The 27015-nt window shown below is 31.6% G+C and overlaps 1 protein-coding gene across 4 annotated transcripts in view; it reads right to left on the bottom strand.

The window, feature by feature from the left end:
* The window catches only part of CADM2 (cell adhesion molecule 2), a 1032141-nt gene that overhangs the window by 99344 nt on the left and 905782 nt on the right, over window positions 1-27015 (bottom strand). For all 4 annotated transcript variants that reach the window (XM_081301404.1, XM_081301402.1, XM_081301403.1 and 1 more), the window contains one exon: window positions 16246-16336. In XM_081301404.1, the coding sequence (XP_081157530.1) occupies window positions 16246-16336 (91 nt within the window). The remainder of the gene's footprint in view (window positions 1-16245; window positions 16337-27015) is intronic.

Consider the following 27015-nt stretch of genomic DNA (forward strand, 5'->3'; position numbering starts at 1 on the left):
TTTCTGGTGGCAGCTATTTTACTCTACCACACTTTTATCCCATGATATTCTACCTCATCTCAGACCCCAAGGAATGGAGTTGTTCATCAATGGACTAAGACCTCTAAAACTCTGAGTACCAAAATAAATGTTTCCTCCTCTAATTGTTATTGTTACAGCTAGGAAAAGCAAACTAAAATAGTCCTGAAGAGATTGGATAACTTCTTTGCATTCATCAGCTCTCATCCTATCTTTTAAGCTCATGCTTATGGAGAAAAATGACAAGCAGTCATTTCCAGTTTATGCCTTATGTACCATGTGACCACATGAAAGATGCCTACTGGCTTTATTTCAGTTTAGAAATTCCATAGGTGGGAAGTAGAAATGACTGAAGTTCTATTTATCATAGAGTTTTTTTTTTAAATAACAACAATTCTTCTCTATTTTCTGCAACTGGAAAGTGAAATAAGGTAGTGGTATGGGTTTCATAAATATCTTGATCCCCTTTGTACTTTAAGAAAAAAAAAATTAGACCACAAAATTATTCTTAAGTTTGTACATAAAACTTTCAGTGTTTATGTTTTCAATATTTAGATAAATAGAAGGACCTATATCAAATATAAATTAATTGAAATTAGTTTATAATTGTCACAACTAGAAATATTTTAAATTTATTGATTCAGAGGAAATGGATCCCAAGAGAACTCAAACTACCCTAAGCATTTCTCACTGGGTAGACTGAGATTGCATTCTTAAAGTCCAAATTTTACCAAATAATTGAGGAAGAAAAAAATAGGGGGGGGGGAGAAAGAGAGAGAGAGAGAGAGAGAGAGAGAGAGAGAGAGAGATTGAGATAGGTAGAGACAAAGAAGTAAAGAAAAAATAGAAACTGAAGTTGCTTGGGACTTTTTATATTTAAAATATAAATATAAAGTAAGTCTAATAAGTAGTTCTCTTAAAATTATAAGCTGAATCAAAATATAATTTTTCTATGATTTATGCTGGAAGCTAAGATGGTGACTGCTAAATAGGAAGGAATAGAAAACGATTCTTTGGGAGCTGTTTATTATATCAATCATTTGAAATGTAAAAGATGCACAAAGGGTTATTTTGTTACTTAATACCAAAGGAGATGTTTCTCATATAGTTTGTAAATAGCTTGCAAAGTCTCTTCTTAACTATTATAAATATATTGGTCTAGGTCCTTGGAGTATACCACAAACTGTGATTTTTCTCTTCAGATTTGATTGTTTTACAATTTATTTGTAACAAAATTTGTTTTCCTTGTATTCTTGATACTAATTGCATGCTTGTTTTGGAAGCAATTTTTAAAACATCATAAAATTTTAGTAAAACATCTTTGAATGTTTTATTTATCACAATTTATTCTCATTTAAAAACATAATCAAACGTATAAAACTGACAGATATCTATCTACATATATATATATATATATATATATATATATATATATATGCTCAAGGCTTCACAAAAATTCAGAAACATTGATACTAGTTTTCAATGAGCCCCAATGGATGTAATAACAGAAAATATTTACTATTCTGCTTACATCTTAAGATAGAGAAGATGTAATTGAACTTATGGAACTGCCTTTTTTTTTTAAAGTATGCCTATTTGTTCTTGACTAAGTATTTGATAAATATATGCAATTACAAAGTAATTATCTATAAATAAATCTGTGCAAGTATTTTTGAACCAAGAATTTACAGGGATATAAAGAAAACAAAATACATATATTTTGATATTATATTGCATTGAATTTTTATTGCATTCCATTTTTAGGGCTATAAATAAAATAAAATGCATATTTTGTGATATTATATTTATATACCATAAGCCATAATGCTTGGTAGGACATATTAAGTGTCATACAGGAGTTTAAAAACATCAGTTTGATACATGTCCTATATTAGGGATACTATGATATGTTTTAGGAAAGATTTAATTCTTGAATATTATCTTAATTATGGTATGGTTATGGCAAGTAAAAATGGAAGATACCATCTCAGGAAAAGTTAGAGAGCTTGACTAGTATGCTTGCTTTCCACAGGCCACAGTGTTAAATAGATGAATTTAAATATGGAGAATACTAGGTAAAGTAAAATTTATATTGGTTAAAAAGTCCAAACTAAGAAAAGCTAAAGTTAAAAGCACTCTATTTTTAATGAAATTGAGAGTAAATTAAGCAAAAGCTAAGGTGAAAGTTGGTATGAAAGAATAGGAATAAATGCTCTTATAAAAAGCTTAGTTCAACACAAAATCTACAGGACAAAAACAAAACATGGAATATTATTTCAGTATTAGCTGAAGACTGATAGTAATGTCAGTGTGAAATAGAGGATAAAATGTGGTAGGGAACATTCTGGTCACCAAAAGCAATTTTTTTAAAGAAAGCAAAGAAACAGGGAAGTTTATGGAACAGATGCAGGGCAAAATTCTATACATTCAAAGTAAATAATATATGGCTTTGAATGTCAGACTAAAGCATTTAGATCTTCTTCAAAATGAAATTATTTTCTTATTTTTTTGAGAATGGAGTATTCCTGATTGGAATTTTCCTTAAGAATATTCATATGGAATCTCTAAAAAAATCCAATAAAAAGATCATATATACAGTTCTTAAGAGAGAGAACAAAGTCGTATATAAAGTTGAATTAATAGTAAAGAAGAGTACAGAAGACATAATAGAATTTTGATAAATATATGTAATTATCTATAAATAAATCTGTGCAAGTATTTATAGATACTTTGGAAAATTAAATACAATTATTATGGAGCTAGAAAATATATGGTATTAAAAAAAGAGAGGAGAAACTCTTGATGATATCCATCATGTATAATAGTAATAATCCTCGTCCTAAGAGGGAAAATAACAACTCAACAACTGGGAAAATGAAGTAATCAACTACACAACAGCAAATAACAAGATGAAAACAGACTGATGTATAGTTGAAGGGAAAACTGATGATTCTAGTATGGGACATGATAAATTCAAATGTTGAAAGAGAATCAAGAAATATATCTCTGAGTTTGGGGGAAGTGCTGGGGAGTGATAATGGCCAAATTATATTTTTATATTGTGTGCCTACATGAATACATAACAACAAATCCCATCAGTATGTGCAACAAAATTGTACCAATAAAAAATGTGGAAAGAGAAAAAAATAGAAATTCATTTCCATCAAGCAATAAGGAGTGAAGAAATTAGAAACTGAGGCAGAGAACAGGACTGGGATTATTTTACATTTTTGTATCACATAATTTTCTATTTCATATATCAAATATTATATAAGTACTAACTAATGAACTCAATATTCTTCTTTAATCCCTCTTCTCACCACACTTAATTTCTCTCCTTAACCATTGTTACAATGGAGTCAATGTTTTTCTCTTTTGCCTTTTCCCCAACTGTTATATTTATCTGTTTATTTCCCAGCCCTGATGTACCCAACTTTTTCATCTTCTCTGTGCCTTTTTCTGAATATAACAACAAGCTAAGAACAAGTGAGGAGAGGATAAGTGATGGTTGTTCTACTAAATGGTGTTCCTGAAGTCATCAGGTAAGAAAACACATGTAGAGCAATGACAGGGGCAGTTTTTTAAAGCCAAAGTGGATTTCATAATTGTTTCCTAGAGTATTTCACATTGTTTAGCTTTAGAAGAATTTTATATAATATAAAAAAATTCTAATTTTTTAATATAAAATTTATTTTGTCAGATGGTAATTTAAATGTTTTTGTTAAAGCATTATAATTATACATAGTATTTGGCCTGCTTTTGACAAAAGTATATATATCAACAATTTGATTTCAACCCCCATCTTCCCCACCTTTTCCTTTTCTCTTTCCTCCCACACTTTCTCCTTCCTCTACTGATTTTCTTCTCCCTCCTTTATTTATTTTTGATTAATAGTTTTTACATATACATAAAGGTGAAAGTCCCTTTGGGCTTTATATATACGTGTATGGTGTATATATAAAGGATTTTATTAATTTCATTACATATTTCGTCCCCTTTCCCTTCTTTCCTTCCTCCCTCCCTCCCTCTGATTCTTCTTCTACTCCACTGATCTACCTTATATCTTGATGATATCTTTTCCCCTCCCCGACTGACTTGTTCCCCTTATTTTGCTCTAGTTTCCACATATGAGAGAAAACATTCGACCTTTGATTTTCTGATTCTGGCTTATTTCACTTAACATAATTTTCCCATTTCCATCCAGTTATCAGCAAATGACATTTTCTTTTTCTTTATAGTTAAATAAAAACTCCATTGTGGATAAATATACATATTCTTGATCCATTCATTTAATGACAGGCATCCAAGCCAATTATACAATTTGGATTTTGTTAATTGAGCCACTTTAAACATTATAATGACTATATCTCTGTAATATGCTAATTTCTTATTTGTTTTAAAAAATCGTTTTTATTTTCCCAAATATAAAAATATGCCTCATGTATTATCATCAATGTTAAGTGTGTATAATTAGAGCTACACATTTCTGCTTTCATACTTCCATAGTTAAAATCAATATTTTTTGTATGAACATTTGTGAAATGGCTCTATTCCTCCATTTTGAATATTTAGATCTGGAACACTAGTAGTATATGAAGAGAGAAGTAGGAAAATAGGTTCAAATGAATAATCTAGTGAACAAAATTCTTAAATAACTTTTTGTAATTAATTAATTTATATATTTTATAATGGTGGGATTGAACTCAGGGCCTGACACACATTAAGAAACCACTCTACCACTGAACATTCCAAGCCCACAATTTCTCTTTTAAATATATCCATTTCCATTGCATTTCTAGCCTGTTGTGGTTATGTGTGTTGATTAAAACTATGTTTCTGTGCATTTCTATGTGTGTGACAAAAAGTTGGATGGTTCCTTGGCTTTTCCTCCCTTTGGCTTCTAATCCCTTCTGTTTTAATGAGTTTGGAATGTATTCTTCAATCTCTTACTATCCTGATAATTATATGTGATGATCTTTGCTCCACAAAGATATAACATTTTTTTAATCTGCACAATCCATTGTATGAAAAGCAATGGATGTTTTTGCTTCTTGTAAATTGAGAATCCCAAAGATTTCAGTTGAAAGATTCAACAATGCTAGTTCTTACTCAAAAGTCACCATCAGTGCTTATGTGTGATAGAGTCAAAGACATTTTAATGAAGCTAGCTTGAAGTAGAAAATTCAAGCCTACCCATCCCCTTTAATTATAACTTGAAACTATGATTCCAAGTTTATTTGCTGATATAAATTCCCCAAATCAATTACTGCAGTGGGATAGTGTCAAGTAGGAGGGGTTTCATTATATTACAGGCTAAAAGAAGAAGGGACTGTAGCATTAATACCAACCCTTACATTTATGTTTAGAAATGGACTTCTAGTCTGATTAATCCCATCATGTTACTTGATTCTGATTCTTTAAGATACTTCTTGCCTCTAAGTTTAGAAGCTTATAGTTAAAACAGGAAATAACTTATATGCAAGAGGTAAGTGCTCTTCAGAAGACTTGAAAATAATGGCATCAATTTTAGAGTGCCTGTGAAATCCTGGACCACTCTTTATAGATAACATAGTGTTCCCTGAGGACTGTTGTAACAGTTTCGAGATATAAAGCTCCCATCCTACAAAATATATAATTCTAGCCAATTTAAGGCACAACAAATAAACGATTATCCTTAGAAAAGTTATGATTGCTCTGATCCCAGAATGACAGATTTTTTTGCACTAAGGTAAAAATATGCAAAATTAGGACAAATGCTTGAACTAATCTCTCAGGACTTTCTGCAGAAGAAAAACAATCATCCAAGCTTCTATATCTCACATCACTTTGCTTTGGTAGACACAGAATATTAATTCCTGTTTAAAAAGATCAGGAGATCTGTAAGCAATTTTAACCATCTGTTATAGATAGTAACTATAAAATCTCTATCATGTATTTAATAATTATCATTCTTATGTAAGTATTTTTTAACTTATTAGAACATTTTTAGCTTTTGAAGTTCTCCTTCAACTAAGGTACATTGAGGAATGTTTTCATAATTTTTAACCTGTGAGTCTAAATTTTTCAGAATCTGCTATTTTTATTAATCTGTGCATAATATGAAACAAATTGATACCATATCAAATGTGTTTTCAAGCATCCTAATCAATCAGAAGCTTGAAAACCATTTAGCACAAAGTAAATTGTGAAGATGGAATCCTGTTTTCCACATAAGAGTTGGATTACAACCTATTACTTCCCTACCATAAAACAGTACTAATTAGCCTTATGAAGATGTAATGCTTAGGTTAACACTTTGTTACCATTACACAACTGCTTGAGCTCTACAACTTGTTTCCTTTTTAATATTAAAATCAATGGTCTCTGGAAAGAAATATTAAAGTGCACATCATTTGACTAGTAGCTGGTGAATGAAATGCTCCATATAAGTAAAAACTGAAGATACTTGAAATTTAAAACTTTAAAATTGTAATAATTATTTGGATGAAATCCTTCTTAAAGGATCAAATTTTTCTGCATTATTAAACAAAACATTCTCAGTGGTATTCAACTTTATTTTCTGGAGCAAAGATCACTTCAGTTTTAACACATTTTAGTAAAGGGTGGTTTTAGAAGAACTAAAGGGATTAAGACTTGACATGCTTTTTCCTTGAATATTTCTAAGACCCGGTTTTATAATCATGTGCTTAGTGCAACAATTTCAAATCTTTTATGGTGTGACTTATAATTAAAACCAGCATATTTGGCAGACTTACATACTACACACATACGCATGCACAAGAAAAACTTGTTTTTGCTTAAGCCTGTGACAATTTTCTTTACTCTTCTTTGCCTTGTTCTCTATAATTTCCATTCCTCATCTATTATTTTCTAACTGCTTTTGGTTTTTTAAAAGGTCTCATATAAATTCATTTTGTGATTCATTAATAAGCCACAACTTGTAATTTAAAACACTACATTAGTGACCTGCAGAAAGAGCTACTATTTTCTGTGGGTGTTCTTGTCCCTCACTGTAAGGGACATGTATGTTCACTGCTGCTTCTATAATATCATGTCACTATCTTCATCCCTGTACTTGCAGTTTTGAGTGGCAGTGCTTAAATCCATCTCTCCTCACATTTCAGTAAATTTTGCAGGCCACAAGTCACTGCAGGTGTTGCTCTATTTTTCCTGCTTTTTACAAAATTTTATTTTTCCCTCTTCTTTTTCTTTTCAATAGGCATCTCAGATATTTCTGATAATCTGAATTTGTAAGAGTCGGGCTTTAAGGCCCTCATCAATCTCAAAGATATACTATTTTGGAGCCACAATATTCCACAATGGAATATTGTTTTCTGTTTAAATTTATTTTTCCAACTTTAAAGTTTAGAGGCTACTGCATGTTTTATGATATGTTTTAATTAAGAGTATGTATGGTGTATATATGTAAAAACTGTGTAACATAAAAAAAAATTTATTTTAGGTAGTTTCTTTGAATAGTGAATAAGAATTTTCTAAGTTGTATCATTCATTGAAATAATATCATATCTCTACACTGATTCTGAATTAATTTTGCTTTAAACATTTTATTCCTTCCGTATATTTATGCAGAAGTGACAATCAAAAAATTTTACTGTTGGTATTATAGGCACAGATAATTCACATTTAGTAAATTGTACTGGTGACTAACAGAGAAATATAAGCTTCAAATTTATGACATGTAGTATAGAAAAAAAATTGCACAGAGAAAAAGAAAATACAATTGAATAGTACTTGTGGAAGAATAGACCAACATTTCTTTAGTAAATCATTCTTTTAAACTACAGATTTTTTTTTAACCTACAAGTCAAAAGGTACCTATCCTGACAGTCTAGTCAAAGTATATGACAGCCTCATTCCACAAAGGTGTCTTAAATATACTGGAACATCTTTGTAAGCGTTCCTGCTGAACATTTACATAATCCCTCAAAATAATTGGTTTTTTGTTGCAAGAAAACTGCTTACCTGGAAATGTTCAAGAAGTACATTTTTTTATGGGTCTATAATCGTGGTTCTGCAAGCTCTTATGGGACTTTCATAAGATATTGGAACATTTAATTGAAAATGATTGAGTGCCCAACACACCACAGATGCCCAGCCTAAATAACAGCAGTAGAGATTACTGAGAGTCAGCTTCTTGTTTCAAAAACAAAACCAAATATATTCAGTCTCATTTCCAAGATAACCACTTGTGTGTTTCCAGAGAGTCAATGTGTGATTAAATTTTCAAGCCATGAGATGGAAGCAAAAGACCATATGGGCTTCAGAAAAGAAACTCATATGGGAAGGACATCACATGAATGTATTTTTTTAATTATGGAAATTTGGAACTCCCAATATGATTTCCTAATATTTTACCTTTGAAAACAAAATAGAAGAAAATGACTCTATTGCCTTTAATTTTTAATTAATTAGTTATGACAATTTTACATCTCTCTAGATATGAAATCATAGAGTAAAAAGAGAAAAAATGCTCTGGAACTTCTATTACCAATGACTTCTGGTACAAGGATATCTATATGATAAAGACACCTTAATAATGTTTATTCTGTTAATTATTTTGGTAATATATTATGTATTATATTTAAAAAGACATGCTATTGAGGAGTGTTTTTTTTTTTTAACTTTTTCCTTACTTTACTTATCCTCTAAGACTTTCCATTGTATTATATTGAATTGGGACTCTAATTGAGTAATAGTGCTTTGTCATTATAACCTGCAGTCTTAACATAAAATTAAAAATGTAACATAATCTACTTTTAAAGCAAATTAATTCAACAATTAATTATTATTACTAATCTAAACATAAAGTCTAGGCAGAAACTACTGAGAAAGGTTTAGGTCTACTTAGAAACTCTTTAGGTAATATTGTAAGAAGCTAATGATGGTGTGGGTTTAAATAACTGCTGTATTTTACAACTATTTGATTGAAATTTGCACTTTTCTTTCAGTTTTTGAAAACTATCTAACTCATGCCAACTTTGAGTTTTTGTGAAAATCAATGTGATAGAACTGAAAACAGTGAGCAAGCAAGACTATATAATATATAATCATCAGTATTGTTAATTTAAAAAGAAATCTTGTTTGTAATCTCAATTCTACTATTAATCAAGTGGATGACTGTAAATAGTCACATGACCTCCAAAAGACTTATTTTTCTTCACCCACAAATGGATATTATAGCAGCTTTTGTAAACCTTTAACACAAGGCAGTTGTACAGTTTAAATATCACAATTAAGAATGAAAAAACTTATAAAATTATGAAAAAACAAGATCTTATATACCACAGACCCTGGATTATTAACCATTCATGATACTGGCCATGCTTAATTTGGGATAAGGCCTTCTAGATTTTCTGCATGTTATTCCTTGTCAAAACTCGCTAACTGGTTACTTGTCTCTTCAATCCCAATAGTTCCGGTTTGTTGTGGAAACAAAACTCATTCTTTACTACTTAAAGTCCTGTCCAATTGCCCCAAAGTTTTTTTCTACCACATCACTAAGTGAAGGGGCTGTTTCTGTGGCATGGAATTTGCCAGTCTCTCATTTTTATGTATTTTACACTTTACCCAAGTAAGGATTCATGAATTTTTCTCTCTTTTCTGAAGATTATAATTATTATTTGAATTAAAGTATAGCCTAAGGCTGGACACAGTGGTGCACTCCAGTAATCCCAGCAGCTAGGGAGGTTAAAGCATAAAGATCACAAGTTCAAAGCCAGCCTTAGGAACCTACCAAGAACCTGTCTCAAAAAAAAAAAAAAAAAAGGCTCAATGATTAAGGACTCCTGGGTTCAATCCCCAGTAGCAAAAATAAATACATTAACTTAAAAAAAAGCCCAGTTTCTGTGTACATTTTACCTTGACTTCAATCTGGGTTTATTTGCTGTTAAAATATGCTTTTGATAGTTCAAAACATTATTTGAGAGTGTGTTTATTCTGTTTGGAATCTTGAGTTCCAGAGCCTGGGAACATAATTGAGATAATAACTGCATTTCCAGAGTTCCTATAGGAGCCCAATATCAGCATATGGATTAAATATGTTTATGACTTCTGAGTCTGAAAATTGCTGAGATATACTTACATAATTCCTTGACCAAATAATAATTTGCTATTATCCTATGGATACTGTTTATTAAAAATTTACTTGGAAGTAGAAATATCATACATATGGCCGTTAATCTTTAATTTGTTTACTAAATTTCAAATTCTTAATTTTAGGGATAAAAAATACATTTTGTGTAAGATTGAAGCCTAGTATAAATAATGGACTTTAATGTTATAATAATGGGCCAGTGTAGATTCATCCATATAACAAATGTGCCAATCAGGCATGGGACATGGATCATGAGGGATGTAATGCATGTGTGGAGAGAGAGGATACACAGGAACTGCTCAATTTTGCTGTGATCTTAGAACTACTAAAAACCCAAAATTTATTAATTAAAAAATTACTCAATGTGCTCAAGTGACTTGCTCAAAACCACTGAGGATATAAATTATACCCTTATATCCCAATTCAGGTCTGGATTTCTCTTTCTTCTATACCATAAAACATTTTGTGCCCCAGAGTACAACAGCTTAGGCATACTGTCTTAACTTAAAAATAGACTTTAATGGTTAATTAGAAAGCTTTCCATAGCAGGAAAGAGATAGATAATATTTAATAACATATTACATATATCACATGAAATTATGTGAATTGCTATTATCATTGATCTACATTGTTATTTCAAAATCATATTTTTTTTCCTATTTTAGTGAATTCGCTCTGGATGATAACTTGCCTTCATTAACTTCTGGAATGTTTTGCCATTTCTTCTGACTAATTGCATTGCAAGACAATTAACAAATAATCTGTGATTTGTAAAAAGGTATGTTAGGGTGAGAAAACTAGTTTGATTTAAAAGTGTTTTGCCTTAATTTTTGTCTTTTTAAATGTATTATGTTGACAGGATAATGAATTAATATGTACACATAAAATTTTATCCTCAATTCTTATCATTTCCAAAATGGATATATAATTGCTCCTTTACAACACCTCACTAGTTGCTATGTGGTATGTGATCTGTCTTCCTAAAGATTAAAATCTTTCTTCTTATACAGATTAGGAATGTTCTTTGCAGTGCAATTGTGCATACTAGATCTACGACAAGAACAAAAGAAAAATTGTGGTATCCAGAAGGTAAAATATTAAATACAATATAAACACGGTGCTGTATATACAGAAAAATTTATCAAATCCTATAATTATTTTCTTTTAGAAAATAAATGCCAAATACACACTTATTCAACTGAAAACGTCCCATTGCTCTTTGGAAGTAAATTCATAAAATGTTAAACACAGAATTAAAATGAATGATGAATCTTAGTCATAGCTTGTGGGGGACAACCCCACATCATTTAAGGTCATGACTTTAATGTAATATCAAGGTTTTTTATTTTTTTTCCTCCTTCCACTTTTATAAAAGGAGAATGCTGTTGCCTGAAAGCTGTCTGGGAATTCAGCCAAAGAAAGAAGAGGGTTGCAAAAACTCTGGGGACTTAAAAGAAAAGTGGCTGGAATTAGCTTGGTCCTCACTTTAAACTAAAATTAAAACAATAGACAGACATGTACAGTAATCTCTCTTTTAAGGAAAGAATAGAATGGCTCTATAGTAGTGTCAAGTGGAACAATTTGGTTCGGGCCCAAGTTATGCAGCTGTTCCACAGGAAAATGGCAAAAGGCTTCAGTCCAAAGCAGGCAAATAAGGCATGATTGTTCATAAATAGTCACTGGGGCCCTCACATTTAGAACAAGGAAAACAACATTAGCATGCAGCAGGGCAGCCTACAACATGAGTCTCAATACAACTTGGGCCACGCCATCATTTTATGATTTGCACAAAAGATAATGGTGTTATTTTGTCTGCTAACAATAAACTTAATAATGATTAATAACTCATTCTTCAGAATCCATATGTTGAACAAACATCTTGTTTTGAGAAACAATTAAGGTTTGGTCATGGATTAAAGATATTATTTAAGTTAGCTAGAAGATGTAAAGAAATCATATCCATTCTACATTTCTGACTTGCTCGTTAGAGGTGGATGAGGTAAACAGTTAATGGTGATAGAAATTAAATTTCTGGGGAGACAATTGAACTGAGCCATAGTGCTGCTTCTCAGTGGTGCCAAAATAACAAAATGGGGAACCAGGTGCAATAGCTGCAATGTAATGGATCGGAACTTTGGCAGTGATCACCAGAGTGAACAGGCAATTCTAACCTGCCTATTGGATACATGTGATATCACAGACTTCATTTTCCTCTCTTTTCTTTGATTCTATCTTAAAATATGAACAGCCTCCCTACTATGCTTTCAAATTATATCTTAATTTTAAATTTAAGTTTTCAAAGTTCTCTTCTTTCCTTTTTCCACTTTTTATTAATCATTTTCTGAAGTAGATAGCTTTCTCATTAGTGATTCTGTTCCTTCTCCACTACCTATAAACTCCTTGATTAATCCATTTCAATTTACCTTCTGTTCCATTTTCTCTAATGAGAGTATTGTCTTTATGATCAGTAAGACTTCCTTCTGAGAAAATCCAATGTTTTATGTTTAGTCTTCCCTTCTTTTTTGACCTATCTGCCTCATGTGGCACTGCTGGAGATAGAAAATAAACTGCAGAGAGGCTACAAGGTAAATTGTTTTAAAAGAGGTTAATTTCATTCATTTATTGGAAATGATAGTGACTTTGAAAATGGAGGTGATTTGATTTCAAGAAAATTAGGAAAAGCAAAAAAAATCAGTGGTCTAAAAGAAGTAGGGAATCAGTGAAGTTGACTGTAACTTTACTGTCAATGGCTTGGCAGCCTACATGTAAGCCAAATGAAAAGGAAAAAATGGAAATGAAAATATAATACAAGGAAATATGTTAATTTACATTTCTCTTGGACTATAGCATATAGGTTATAACACTGGAATCTCTAAGTAAAGGTCAAAATATAATAACTATTTTCAGCACTAATGGAGTATATGGATTAATTGCTCAAAGACACTGTATTATTTAAGGCTTTTTATATGGGAATATACTCATGCCAGAAATGGTCACTTGAGTAGAAATTTGCAAATGTTTACAAAGAGTATAAATAAAGAAGAATTCATGATAAGTATGGCGACAGTGAAATATATGAGACTGGGCTGGGGATGTGGCTCAAGCCGGTAGCATGCTCGCCTGGCATGTGTGGGGCGCTGGGTTCCATCCTCAGCACCACATAAAAATAAAATAAAGATGTTGTGTCCACTGAAAACTAAAAAATACATATTAAAAAAATTCCTCTCTCTCTCTCTCTCTCTCTCTCTCTCTCTCTCTCTCTCTCTCTCTCTCTCTCTCTCTCCTCTCTCTCTAAAATATGACTAACAAGTTCTTCACTATAAAGCATCCAGAGTTCTGATTTCAGTGCTGAAAATAATTGTGAGCCTCATCCTAGATTCTGGTATGGCCAACTAGGTGGCAATTTAGTCTCGGCAGTTGAAGTAGTAGCAAATAATTGAAAGAGTATAAACTTTGGGAAAAACTTAACTAAGAGTAAGTCTTGGCTCAGCAATCTTAAATCTGCATGAATAAGGAAAATTTGAATAACACTTTCAAGACTTAGTTTTCACTTCTGTAAAATAGGAAGCTATTCTATTTGCTTTTTCTGTTTAAAAAGTGAGACTAATCAGGATCATCTGAGGAAAGTCATATTTTCTATTTCTTTTTTTTTTAAATTTTTTTATTGATTATTTAAAGCATTACATAGCTCATGATATATCATCTTTCATACATTAGACTCAAATTGTGTTTTGAACTCCCATTTTCACCCCAAATATAGATTGCAGAATCACATCTGTTACATATTCACATTTTTACATAATGCCATATTAGTGTCTGTTGTATTCTGCTACCTTTCCTATCCCCTACTATCCCCCCTCCCCTCCCCTCCCCTCCCATCTTCCCTCTCTACCTCCCCTGCTGTTGTTCAATTCTCTCCCTTTTTTTTCCCTCCCCCTTGCCCCTCATAGCCTCTTATAATTTTATGTATCCTTGAAGGTCTCCTACCATTTCTATATGCTTTCCCTTCTCTCTCTCCGTTTCTCTCCCCCCATTCGTCTTTGTTTACTGTAGTCTTTTCTATTTCTTAAATAAGATATTTTATACTTCATATTCATCTGCAATTCAGAGGATTATTATATATCACAGTTTATTTCTAGCTAACTGAAACTCAGACCGAAAATATGGCACCTCTATTCAATTGTATCTGCTTTGAGTGGCATGGACTACTTGAAAATATAATTTCACAAACCTCATAGTCTAACTATTCTCATAAATAAAATGATTTTGCTCTTGTTGGGAGTGGGTATGACATCAGAGAACAGAGAGAAAATTGGATTCTAGTTGAACATCAAAAACTTATTTTTAAAAATCTCAGATCATATAACTGCCTACATTGAATATACTCAAGTATACACATATGCACTTTTGGAGAAAACTAAAGAAAAATAAAAGAATCAAAACAAAATTGTGTGCTTTGTCTTTATCCTCCCATGTTCCTTCAGATCTCCAAATGAGAGTCCCTGTGATTGTCAGAAGAAACAGAAACAAAAGAAGAGAGGAGAGGAAAAAACAAAGTTGGAAAATAACAGAAAGAATCAAGAGTTGAGATGGAAAGAACTATTGAGATATAGGTTTTGTTTTGATAATGAATATACAGAAACAGAGAAATTTTGGGGTTAATTATGTCTAAAGCTGACTGAAGTCTATTATGCATTTTTTCCTAAAGTACTGAATTTTTAGCCAAAAAATTCTTGTTGAAGCTGTAAAGCTGAAATGTACTACTCACATATGAATAGCATATTGTAGCCGAAAATGCTTTCTGTAAGCATCTTAAGCTTCTCAGAGGTTAGAATTATAAAAGTGAATTGGGCAGGCTATGTAGCCAAGTTACTATGAAAAACCAAATTTCCTTTTGAAGTATAAAATGACTTTCAATATATTTTAAAAGATAGAAAAATAATACATTAACCATAAATTGTTCCTGAAATCAATGTCTTTGTATCTCTGAGAAATAATTATTGAAGAAAAATAATATTAAAATATCAAATTTATGATAAAGAAGACACTGATTCACTGAAAAATGGTAAAAAAATATAATAATATGCAAGAGGAGAAGTTAAAATATTAGGCTTCTACCTTACAATTTTTTTATTTGTCCTTTTTTATCTTAGAATTTTTTAAGAAAGATTTCTCATGGGATAATATGATACCTACATTTAAAGAAATCATATTATTGAAAGCAAATTTTTAATAATTTAACCTAATTTGCACAGAAGCTATCTCATGTAGTTATATACAGAGTACAACTGAATTCCTTTTATTAAAATTTAAAGAGAATGTAAATAGATTGTAAACATTTTTTAAAATGAAGCAAAAAGGTATGCCTAGACTATTATTACATTAGAATAGTCATAGTATTAAATGATTTATATTTAAAAAATTCATATTTAAGTATCATTTAAAACAATAGGGATCCTATTAGTTAGCTGTTTATAAACATTAACACCACAAAGTAAAGTTTAGAGTTGAGGTGACATTAGCATACATCTATCTATTCTAATAATGAAATGACTTTATAACTGACAACATTGAGCTTCTGATCCTTTGGATTCACAATAACCAAGCTTATCTCATTCACAAATTATGTCTCATTGGGAGCTACCAAAGGAAAATACATTTAAATTTTCTTATTTCAAAAATGATTTTCCATTTAAAACCTGAGTGTATTTGCAGATGCTTCCATATTTTCTTTTTTGTTTGGGTGAACTAAGTTCAGCAATGTCTAACTTTTTATTTTTAATCTAATGATATAAAGAGTGACTGATTAAGTCTACAATCCTTTCAGGTTGAAATATCTTACTATAATAAAAAAAATAAAGAGAGAGAAAGAGAAGAGAGTCAGGGGAGGGGATCACAGCTGGAAACCTTCCCAGAAACTTCACTAGATGACAAAGTAAAAACCAATCTTCTACAGACACTTAATGAAGACATGGTTCAGGGGGTTTTCTGTTCTAGAGATCACTTTGCCCACTAAGAAAAGATAAACACAGTGGATTTCTACAGTTAAACCCTACAATCAAAGGAGGATAAAAGAAAAAGTGAAAAACTTTATTGGTCATTAAATCACTTACAGTGGTTTTCCTTTGGATTCACAAGTCAAAATTAAAGGCTGTCCTTCTTGTGGAAAAGGAGTAGATGGTATAATCTTAACTGATGGTGTATCTAGGAAGAATGAAATATTAAGGAAGATATTAAACACACATGACAAAGGATTTAATAACTGCATTATCTGCATGTTCAGCATTTATAATATTTCTTAAAATTGCACTTATAAGAGATTGCTTAGATTTGATGAAGTATAGTATGTAATTTTAAGAAGCTTGTTTCTTGTCAGCGCAAATCTAACAAAAATATCTGAATATCTTAAGAGCACCACTGAAATCTGAATTTAAAAGTGAAATTGCAAAAAGTGGTTCAGAGGAATATCAAGCATTTCATACAATTGTTTCTTCAACTATTTATAGATGGCTATGAATACTATTATTATGGACTGAATGCATTTATGTGCATTTGAATAACAACACTTTCATTGTTGCAGGAATACCAGGGACTCACAATAAAGAACCCCCAATGAACACAAGATGAACTACTTTCTCAGAAGCATTATGGGATCTCCTTGAAAACTCAGTAATGCAGCACTGAGCACATGCTGCTAGCACTGAAGTACAGTTGGCAAATTAATTTTAAAAGCTATGTATAATATTACTAAAAGTTAACAATTTGTTTTATATGCTACAACAAAATTTTTAGAAAATTATTTCTCCTTAAGAATAAAATCATCCCAGTGGAAGAAATCAAGAATACCCCAAAATATTTAAGATACACACACACACACACATATATATATATGTATATAAGTATATATATACATATATATATGAAAATGATTTATTTATATAATAAAAATGTAAATGGAAAATACAATTTAAAAAACACAGACAATGGAAACACATTTCTTTCTTTCTTTCTTTCTTTCTTTTTTTTCAGTGCTGAGTGTTGAACTCAGTTCCCTATACATGCTAGGCAAGTGCTACCACTGAGTTACTGCCCCAGCCCACACACTTCACACTCATTTCTTTATAGTATTTTGTTGGTTCTGGCATTGTTTTACCAATATTCAATTGCTTTCCTGTCTTCTCTCCATATTGTGTATCCATATTGTGTACATTGAACAAAATAGACTATGACTGCTCCTAATAATCACAATTATTCTCACTGTGTCCTTAGTTTTAATGAAAGAATAAAATGGAGCTAGCATTATATTCACTCTCAGACTTTTAAACTCATGAAATAAGTATCAATTGTGTAATTTTCAGAAATGTCGTATATAAAACAAGCTACAATCTTGTGGTTGAACTTATGTCATCTTTTGAAATTATTTGTGCTTCATATACATTCTTTCTTAATCTTTTAAGGAACAAAAATCTCATTTAAAGTACTCAAAAATCTTATCCTGGTTACAAAAATACCATATATATGTTATCATGAATAATTGTGATAGATGAGAGTCTCCAGAGAAAAAACTAATAGAAGAAATATGACATATTTCTCCACCAAGTATAAGACAATACACACGTTTTTCTGTCTTTGGATTTACTATAGTTTAGATCTAAAATATTCCCCAAAGGTTCATGTATTAAAGACATGTTTGCTAGCATGTGGCACTATTGGAAGGCTGTGGAACCTTTACAAGGTAGAGCATAGGCAATGACCTAACTCCTTTCCACTATGTGTGCCCTTGCAGGCAATCTGTGGAATATGGTCCTTTCTTGCCTTTCTCTTTGCTTCCTACCTACCAAGAGTTAAATAATCTTCCTCTATTATGTGGTCTCAACATATACTCCCACCATTATAAACTGTGCCACTCCAGGCCCAAAGCAATAGAGCAAAACAACCAAGTACTGAAATTTCTAAACCTATGAGCCAAAATAAACATTTTCCTATATCAAATTCATTTTCTGAGGCATTCTCCTACAATAACACAAAGTTGGATATCTTGGGTCTGGAATGGAAGCATTGGGTTTCCCTTGGCTCTGAGCCTATACACCTTTGTACTGGGACTAAACCAACAAGTCTCATTTCTGAGACCATCAGCTCAGGCTGGAACTACACCAATGGCTTGCTGGAGTCTCTAACTTGCTGACCCACTCTGCAAAACTGGGGAATTGCCAGCTTCTATGATCCTATGAATAATACCTTTTAGTCTATCTTTATACACACACACACACACACACACACACTACTAATTCTACTTCTCTGGAAAGCTCTGACTAAAATACACTATTTTAACAAAAAGAATCTGAAGCATGTGAAGAGGGTTTGTCATCTTAGTAGGCACTGGAAAGTTATATAGTAAGGAAAGGAAATAAATAAGACAAAGCCTGTGCTGTTAAGCAAATTATACTTTGGGCAACTTAAGTTCAATCTTGCTCTGAAACTCAGAGATGATGTAGGATATGCTTCAGTTATTTGACTTAATGGGCAAGGGACGGAGTATATATGGAATATTTACCAATGCTGATTAGAGTTTGGTTGAGGATTGCTCCTGGGGTAAAGGAGAGAGGTGTTAGTTCCAGGGCACTGCTGCCCTGTTCATAAGATAGGACTGGTACGTGCCAAAATGATATGTCAGGTTATCACCAGTTTCTGCTTCAGTAAGGTAAATTTAGAGAACTGTGATAAAGGATGAACACAGAATATGTACTGATTTTGCCTAACTCTGCCTGTTTAGTTTAAGTAGTTTGTTAGAGGAGAGGATTTTTATAACAAATGATCTCTTGAAGTATGATTCAGCATTCCCTTTAGATTTACCATACAGAATTTCAATTATAAGAAAATGCCAAAGCAGATAATACACTAAGCAAGTATTTCTATAAAACTCACAAGAATAAATCAAATAACCTTCAAGTTAACAAAAACCAAGGAACATAATACTCTTATTATTTGACTTCAAATTATTAAAAATATTGATTAGTTTTATTTTTCTAAATGAATATGAAAACTGAAAAAGTCATTGAATGTAAACATGTTTTAAAAATGCAGATAAAATCTTAAAGAAGTCTTTCTTGACTTTCTTTGACAGTTCTCCCCCTTACACAAAATCTCACACAAATACATACACACAGATGCATACACACACGTACACACACAATATTGTTATATATCTCTGGCTAATCTTTTTTTATTATTCTACATGTTTTTTTTTATTTTTAGCCTTTAAAATTTTGAGATCAGGAAAAATATGATTCAGAATCTGTTCTCACATAACTTTCTTTCTGATCTATCAGCCACACCTATATCTACCTATTAATCACTCACAGATTTAGACCCCAGAGAAATTCTTTTCTATGAGCTACACTACCTTATCTGCAGCAACTATTTAGCATGTCCACTTGGATATATCAAAGACATGGCATATTTGATATGCCTAAAATGAACTCAAAGCCCCCAGCCTTCCCTTTGTCATGTCTCTCCTCCAGCAATCATTAGTTTGATAAAATACCATCAGATGTCTCTTGTTCCTTTATCATTTCTATAACCAATTAACCAACAAATTGTTTTCTATAATTTATCCATAAAATCCAGTTGATCTATCTCCTACATAATTTTCATATCCACACATTTTTTATACCTCCAAAATAATTTTTTGGTCCAGTTTACCAAAACAGTATTTGCCAAAATGGTATCCTTTGCAACAGTATTATGCCCATCTTAATCTTACTGTAAAACTAAACAAAACTGTCTTCTCAAAACAAGAATCTCATCACACAATTTTTTTTCTTTTCTTTTTTACCTTTTAGTGTTTTGCACTACTGACAATTGAAACCTGAACCTTGTGCATGCTAGGCAAACATTTTACCATTGAGCTACATTCAAGCCCACATCAACATTTTTATAAAAATCTCACATATTAATCTCTGCTGTCAGGATAAAAGGAAAAAATATTAAATTATTTAAGTCCTTCATGATCTGTGTCTTTCTTTAATTTCTTGTCCTTTAACTTTCTATTTCATCCTTTGAATGCATGCAACTATGCTTTCTTCCAGATTCTTTAAAGAATGTTTCATCTTGACTTTATATAAAATGTCAGAAATGCTACATTTTGGGAGGATCTTAACTCTTACATATTTTTCAAATCTTAAATGGCATATGCTAAGGGTAATTATCAGTTACCCTCTAATTTTTTCAGATGCATCTGCTACATATTATTCATCCTTATGTATTTTTTAAGTCATAGATATATCCTATGTTTTGCATAGTGCTTTATACTAAGTTTATGCTTAGTAAATAATTACTAAATGTTGTAGACACCTTTTTGCTGCTTTGACTAAAGAACTGACAAGAACAATTTTAGAGGAGGAAAAGTTTATATGGGGTTCACAATTTCAGAGGTTCATAGACAGCTAGCTCCATTCCTTGAGGCTCGAGGTGAGACAACATCATGGCTGAAGAGTGTGGAGGATAGAAGCAGCTCACATAATGATCAGAAGAAAAGAGACTCTACTTGCCAGATACAATATATACCCCAAAAGCACATCCCCAGGGAGCTACCTCCTCTAGTCATACCCTATCCTTCAGTTACCACCCTGTTAATCCCCATCAGGGGATTAATTAATTGATTGGGTTAAGGCTCTCATAACCCAATCATTTCACCTAGGAACATTTCACCACATCAGCTTTGGGGGGACAACTCACGTGTAAACCATAACACTAAATAAACAAAAGCAATAAAATTTCTGATGCATCTTAGTATAAATTTGGTACAAATTATAAAATATTTTTTTAAAATCCTTAATCACAATTTTGTTGGTGCCTGCTGCACAGATAATTGCTCTTAAATACTCATGTCACAAACCTTAGATTAACTTTTAATCTTAGCTCACATTTACATTAATTAAATGTATACTGCTAATTGTCTTCCTGTTACAAATTTTCTGCCTTAGATATCCTCAGATAATAATTTTAAATTGATTTAAATTGGGAATGTCTTTTTTAATATAAGCACTACATACATACACTATTTTTCTCTCATCATCTGGTCTTGGCAGGAGAAACACTCAATTTTGAACAGATTTCTTGAAGTATTATGTCAAAATGCTAGATTTGATGACCATAAAATGTCAGTAATTCCTATTTATACATGTTCATAGCAATGCACACAAAATTACATTAGTAACATGTCAGATTCAATAGAAGTATGATTACTGTTCTGAATTTACTATCAAATATTTTTTAATAACAGGAAGTCATTTGTATTCTGACCAATTTTTACTTAATGACAAAAACCTGTAATTATTTTTATTTTATTCTTATAAGTATTATATTGTATCCATTAGGGAGTTGACAAGAAGTATCAGGTTATTATTATATATAACTATATAAATTCTTATATAGAACAAGAATTATATTATATATATATATATATAACTCTATAATTTATATAGTTATATATATAACTATATAAATTCTAAATTATATATAAATTCTAAAATATATATATATGTTATATATATATATATATATATATATATGCTCTTTTTTACTATAAAAGGCATGTTAGGGTAAAAGAATATAAATATTATTTACTTGTAACAATTTCTTCATAATATTTCTTTTAGTAAGTGAAACCCACATCTAAACATATTTTTTATATTATTTATTTTTTGCATATTAAAATGAATGGATGTTTTCAGGAAAGGCATGCTACACAATAGATTTTTATGATACTGATTTTATAAAATAAACAAATGTATACATTTACCATTGGTCTTTTTACTAATCCAGATATGAATAAAAATGAGAAATTAAGTACGATTTAATTCGATTTTTCCACTGCTAAGTCATCTATTAATATTTTTATTTTATTTTTTTCTGTGTCTGTATTTTTTTTAATTGATTTTTTTTTAAATACACAACAGCGGAATGCATTACAATTCTTATTACGTAGATAGAGCACAATTTTTCATATCTTTGTATATAGAGTATTTTCACATCAATTCATGTCTTTATACATGTACTTTGTTTTCTGTTATTTTTGCCTTACAATTCCTATTACACGTATATACCACAATTTTTCATATCTCTGTTTGTATATAAAGTATATTGATACCCAATTCATATCTTCATACATGTACTTTGAATAATGATGCCCATTATATTCCACCATCCTTTGCTAATGTGTCTTATTTCTTAAATTATTTGTAGGTTTTCTTCTAGGTTGTAGTTTTTCATTACAAATATATTTCAAAGCATTGGGAATATTGCTTAAACAGATTACTTAAATAGTAATTCCAGACTGCTATGGAAGTAATTCCTCTATTTCACTCTCTAGAAGCAACATGAATTAATTCTACTATACTTCTTTACAAACCAGAATAATGTTCTTTCTTCAGTACTTTGGGGATGCAAATAATGTCCTGTTTCTAAGCTGCTCATATAATGAGTTACCATGAGTTATAACAACTAGTGATACTTTTCTTAGAAGGGTTAGAAAAAAATACATTATATTGCTGCTATGTCTTTACTCTAACTTTGTCCTATACATGAAGCCCTTATTTAACTTATTTGAGGACATTTTAAAACAGTGTGAAAATTGCTAATGTGTAAAAGTATAGGTCAACTCTGTTAATCTGTGTCTATTGAATATATATGAATGTGCTTAATATACACAGATATGAACAACAGGGAACAGTTAAAAATTAGCTTGAAATTATTCCATGGTTCAGGATAGGTAATGTAATAAAATATTGCACTTAGTTTATTTCATCCATGCTTTGAGCACTCAAGATGCAAGATCTTTATCTATTTAATCATGCGTCTTCAGATCCTAATAGAATGCTTGCTATGACTAAGAATTTTTCAAAGCCTTGAAAAGTTTGGGGATGCAGGCTGGAGAAGCTTTAGAATGCTGTAATCAGAACTCCATGGATCATTCTGGTGGAAGCTGAGAAGACCAGAATGCAGACAATGAAGACTGCTCATGAGGTTTGAGGACCCTACTGGGAATTGAAGTAGATGCCATGCATGCTATATTCTGGCACAGATATTTTCTACATTTTATTCATGTCTTGATACTTTGTGTGAAGCCTAATTTAAAGGTGATGTACTAATTAATTTCGTAGAAGAAATTCAAGGAAGCATTGCATTCAGTCAGTGGCAAGGATGTTGCTGGCAGCTTTTAGCCAGGTTTGTTTTGAGAATCAGGAGAAGATATCAGAGCTGAAAGATTTTAAAAACTTGCAATCTGGCCCGAAAAGTATGTCTCAAATTAGGGCCAGGAATGATGTGGTCCTTAAAGGTACTATTGCCCCTAAAAGAGATGCTAAGTACTTTGCATAGAGACAATAGGAAAGAGGGCTTGAGAACATCTCAGGAATGTATAAGAACATATCCCTCATAGGCTCAATGGTGTACATGGAAAATTACTTTGAGAAAAGATAATGAGGTCTTCCTGCTTGCACAGAGAGGCATTGGAAACAGTTTCATTATGTTCAGCCATGAAGTACCCAGAAGCTTCTGCAGTCATGGTTTCTGGGGGCCGAGCTACTGCAAAAGTTGGCAAAGACTTTGGTGTCATCCACATAGTGCTGGTTCTGCAGGAATGAAGGATGCTAGAGTTAGGGTCTCATAGAGGCTTCCACTGAGATTTCAAAGGAAGACCTGGAAGCCAGGAAGAATGTAGCATGATCAGAGTTCCTGTGGGCTGCCTCTGAATGGTTAATGCATGAGGATGTGAGAAGAAAGTCAAACCTGAAGTGGAGACCCTCCAAAATAAGAGATGCCAATAGGATGTGGGATGTCTGCTGAGGAAAACTGCATAAATCAAACAAAGCAAGTTTAGGAGGACCATGTGAGCTATATTCAGCAAGGGCACTGGCTTAGAACTATGCAAGGCCTTTGGAGAGAATATGAAGATGCCATGTACCCCAGATGCTGGATGTAGAGCTATAGAATTTTTTCATTCTTTCTTTCTATAATCCTACTTATAACTTGTGGAATTAAGATGCTTACTCTATGCAATTTTATGTTTGATATACATAATGTGCTTTAGATTTTTACAGGGGCTCACAGAGTCTTGAATCTCAGATGAGACTTCAGACTTAGACTTTTGGGAAATGCTGAGACTGTTAAGAATATGGGACTCTTGGAAATGGACTAAACATGTTTTGCATTGTGAGATGGACATAAGCTTTGGGAGCCAGGGAAGGAATGTTTTAGGTTGGATATGAGGTGTCCTCCCTAACTTTCTGTACTGATGTAGAAATATTCAGAGATAGAATTATTGGATTATGATAGCAGTAAGCTAATCAGTACATGTTACTTTGAATAAACTAATTAGGTGGAAACTGTGGGTGGTGTGGCATGGCTAGGGGAGGAGAGTCACCCTGAAAGGTTTCATCTTTTCTGGAGTCCCTTTTCCTCTCTCTTTGCTTCCTGGATGTCATGAACTGAGCAGCTGTCCTCAGCCATACCCTTCTGCCAAGATGTCTCACCTCAGTCCACAGAAATGGAGTCAGCCCACCATGGACTAAACTACTGAAACTCAATGAGATAAAATAAATTTTTCTTCCTCTAAATTGTTCTTGTCAGGTATTTTGGTCACAGTGATAAAAAGCTGACTAACAAAGCTGAATAAATAAACAAATAAATTACAATGTTTCTCACAAAATGCAAGGATATGAGAAAGTTTTGAACAAGCTTTTAATAAAAGATGTATTTATTCTTTCACAAATACTGCCTTAGTACTTATTAGCAGCCACACAAAATATGCAGTTATTTTGAAAGTTAAATGATCTCTCTAAGGCTTTTCCAGAGGAAAATATATCATTCTTCAGAATCCATCTTAAAATATTTTCAAATGTGAAAAAAAAATTTCCCATAAGTATTCTTTTTCTTTCATCTGAAAAATACTGGGGCTCATTTGGAAGAAACATAATTACAGTTGGAGAGATAGATTAATAAACCAAATATTATTCTTTTTAAAGGTTGTATTAACTTGTGAAGTAAGGAAATATCACATTCCATTTGGATGAATCAGACTTAGAATCAAAATAAAGATATTGATCCAATGGAATGGATTTTCTATATTCTTAACAAAGATTCTGGAAGATAAAAGATTTGTGATGAAGCTACTATTAAACATCTAATGAATAATCTTAAAAGAACAGCTCTTAAAGTGTTTGGTGTCAGTGGTTCAATGACATCTATCAACACTAAAGCTTTTAAAAAGAGGCTTTAAATAAAAAAAAAAATACCAATAGGAAACCAACCTTATTTCTTCTGTAATTAACAAACCATAACAGGGGCTTACAGTTATATAAAAGTAGTATTTAGCCTGTTATGAATGATGAGCAAACCACCAAAGAGAAACAACCAAAGACTAACACCTAATACTGAGTTATGAGGTCATTCCACATTGTATTATATATGATGTGAACAATGATAAATAACTTAAACTGTAAACAGTAGTCATGCATTGCTTATGGTATTACATGGCCACTGATTGAAATGAAAGCATTATTTTGGTAATTTTATTTGTCCTCAAAAATTATTTTCTGTGACTAGTCCCAAATGATCCATTCATTTAATGATCCTTTAATATAATTCCTAAAACATACCAGCATAGTGTTTGTACCCTTACTCCACGTGACTTCAAAGGAATTGTAACATTACAGCATTGAACATTATAACAGTCACAAGGTCACATTTCAAGATTGTTAGCTTTCACACATGGTGTTACCAAGCACCAAGCATATGCTTAGGAAAGCAGGCTAATCAGAGAAGAGATCAAACCTATGTATTTCATTGGTGTATCTTCAATGGCTAGAACAAATTCAGATCTCAATTAAATATTTGCTGAATCAATTAATATGGCCTTTTGTAATTTTTTCCAACTGGTTGTTAGGAGCACAAATGTGCTATAAAATCAATTTACTTCTCAGAGCTATCTTCAAATAATTCCGACCATTAATCCAATATTTTACAAATTATACTTATCAATGTAAATGCTCCATATACATCAGCTTCCTGTGTCGTAGAGTATATAAGAGAAATGTTGTCTTCATTAAACAAATTATGAAAATAAAATTCAAAGGAGTGACTTGATTAAGTTCCACAAGCATAAATTGGTTTGATATTTCTCTCCCCTTATCATAACACACTTCAGCAAGTGTGTGTTTCCTGTTTTCTCTGACACTACTCTAGGGATTAATGCTTTTTGTTCTAAATTCCTTCCTCAAGATCAGTGCTTTCTCTCTGTGACTTAAAATCCAGGCCAAGATTCTTTGACTCCATATGAGCTGCATAGTCTAAATCCTGTCTATCAATGTTTTTGCATTCTCTGTCTAACATCTCTCTCTCTCTCTCTCTCTCTCTCTTTCTCTCTCTCTCATATCATCCTCTCATATTGTTTTTCTCTTTGATAAATGAAAATACTCCTTTAAAATTTAGTTTCTTATCTCATTTATTATTATTTGCATTCAGGGGTTATTCTCATTCAGAAATAACACAAAAATATTTTAACAACAAATTTTTATTAAGGGAAATTTAATAGTGATTTTTTAGTATTTTACAGATGAATGATTTGTAAATATTTGCCTTATTGCAATCTTATTATAAAAAGGTTTCCAAACAAAAGAATGACTTAACACCTTTATAAAAATTTCTTGGTAATCACTAATTTTAAAGAAAAATATATACCTCCTCACCTTAGTAAAGTCACATTGAGTTCACACTGAAAGAGAAATTCTATAGAAAATTTTGCCCTGCAATATACTTGGCAAAGTCTATAGACATTTTTGTTTGTTGAAATGAAGGCAATAGATGTAGGGCTTACCAGTATT

Source organism: Spermophilus citellus, assembly GCF_964194105.1.
Source record: "Spermophilus citellus genome assembly, chromosome: 7".
NCBI classification, from domain to species: domain Eukaryota; kingdom Metazoa; phylum Chordata; class Mammalia; order Rodentia; family Sciuridae; genus Spermophilus; species Spermophilus citellus.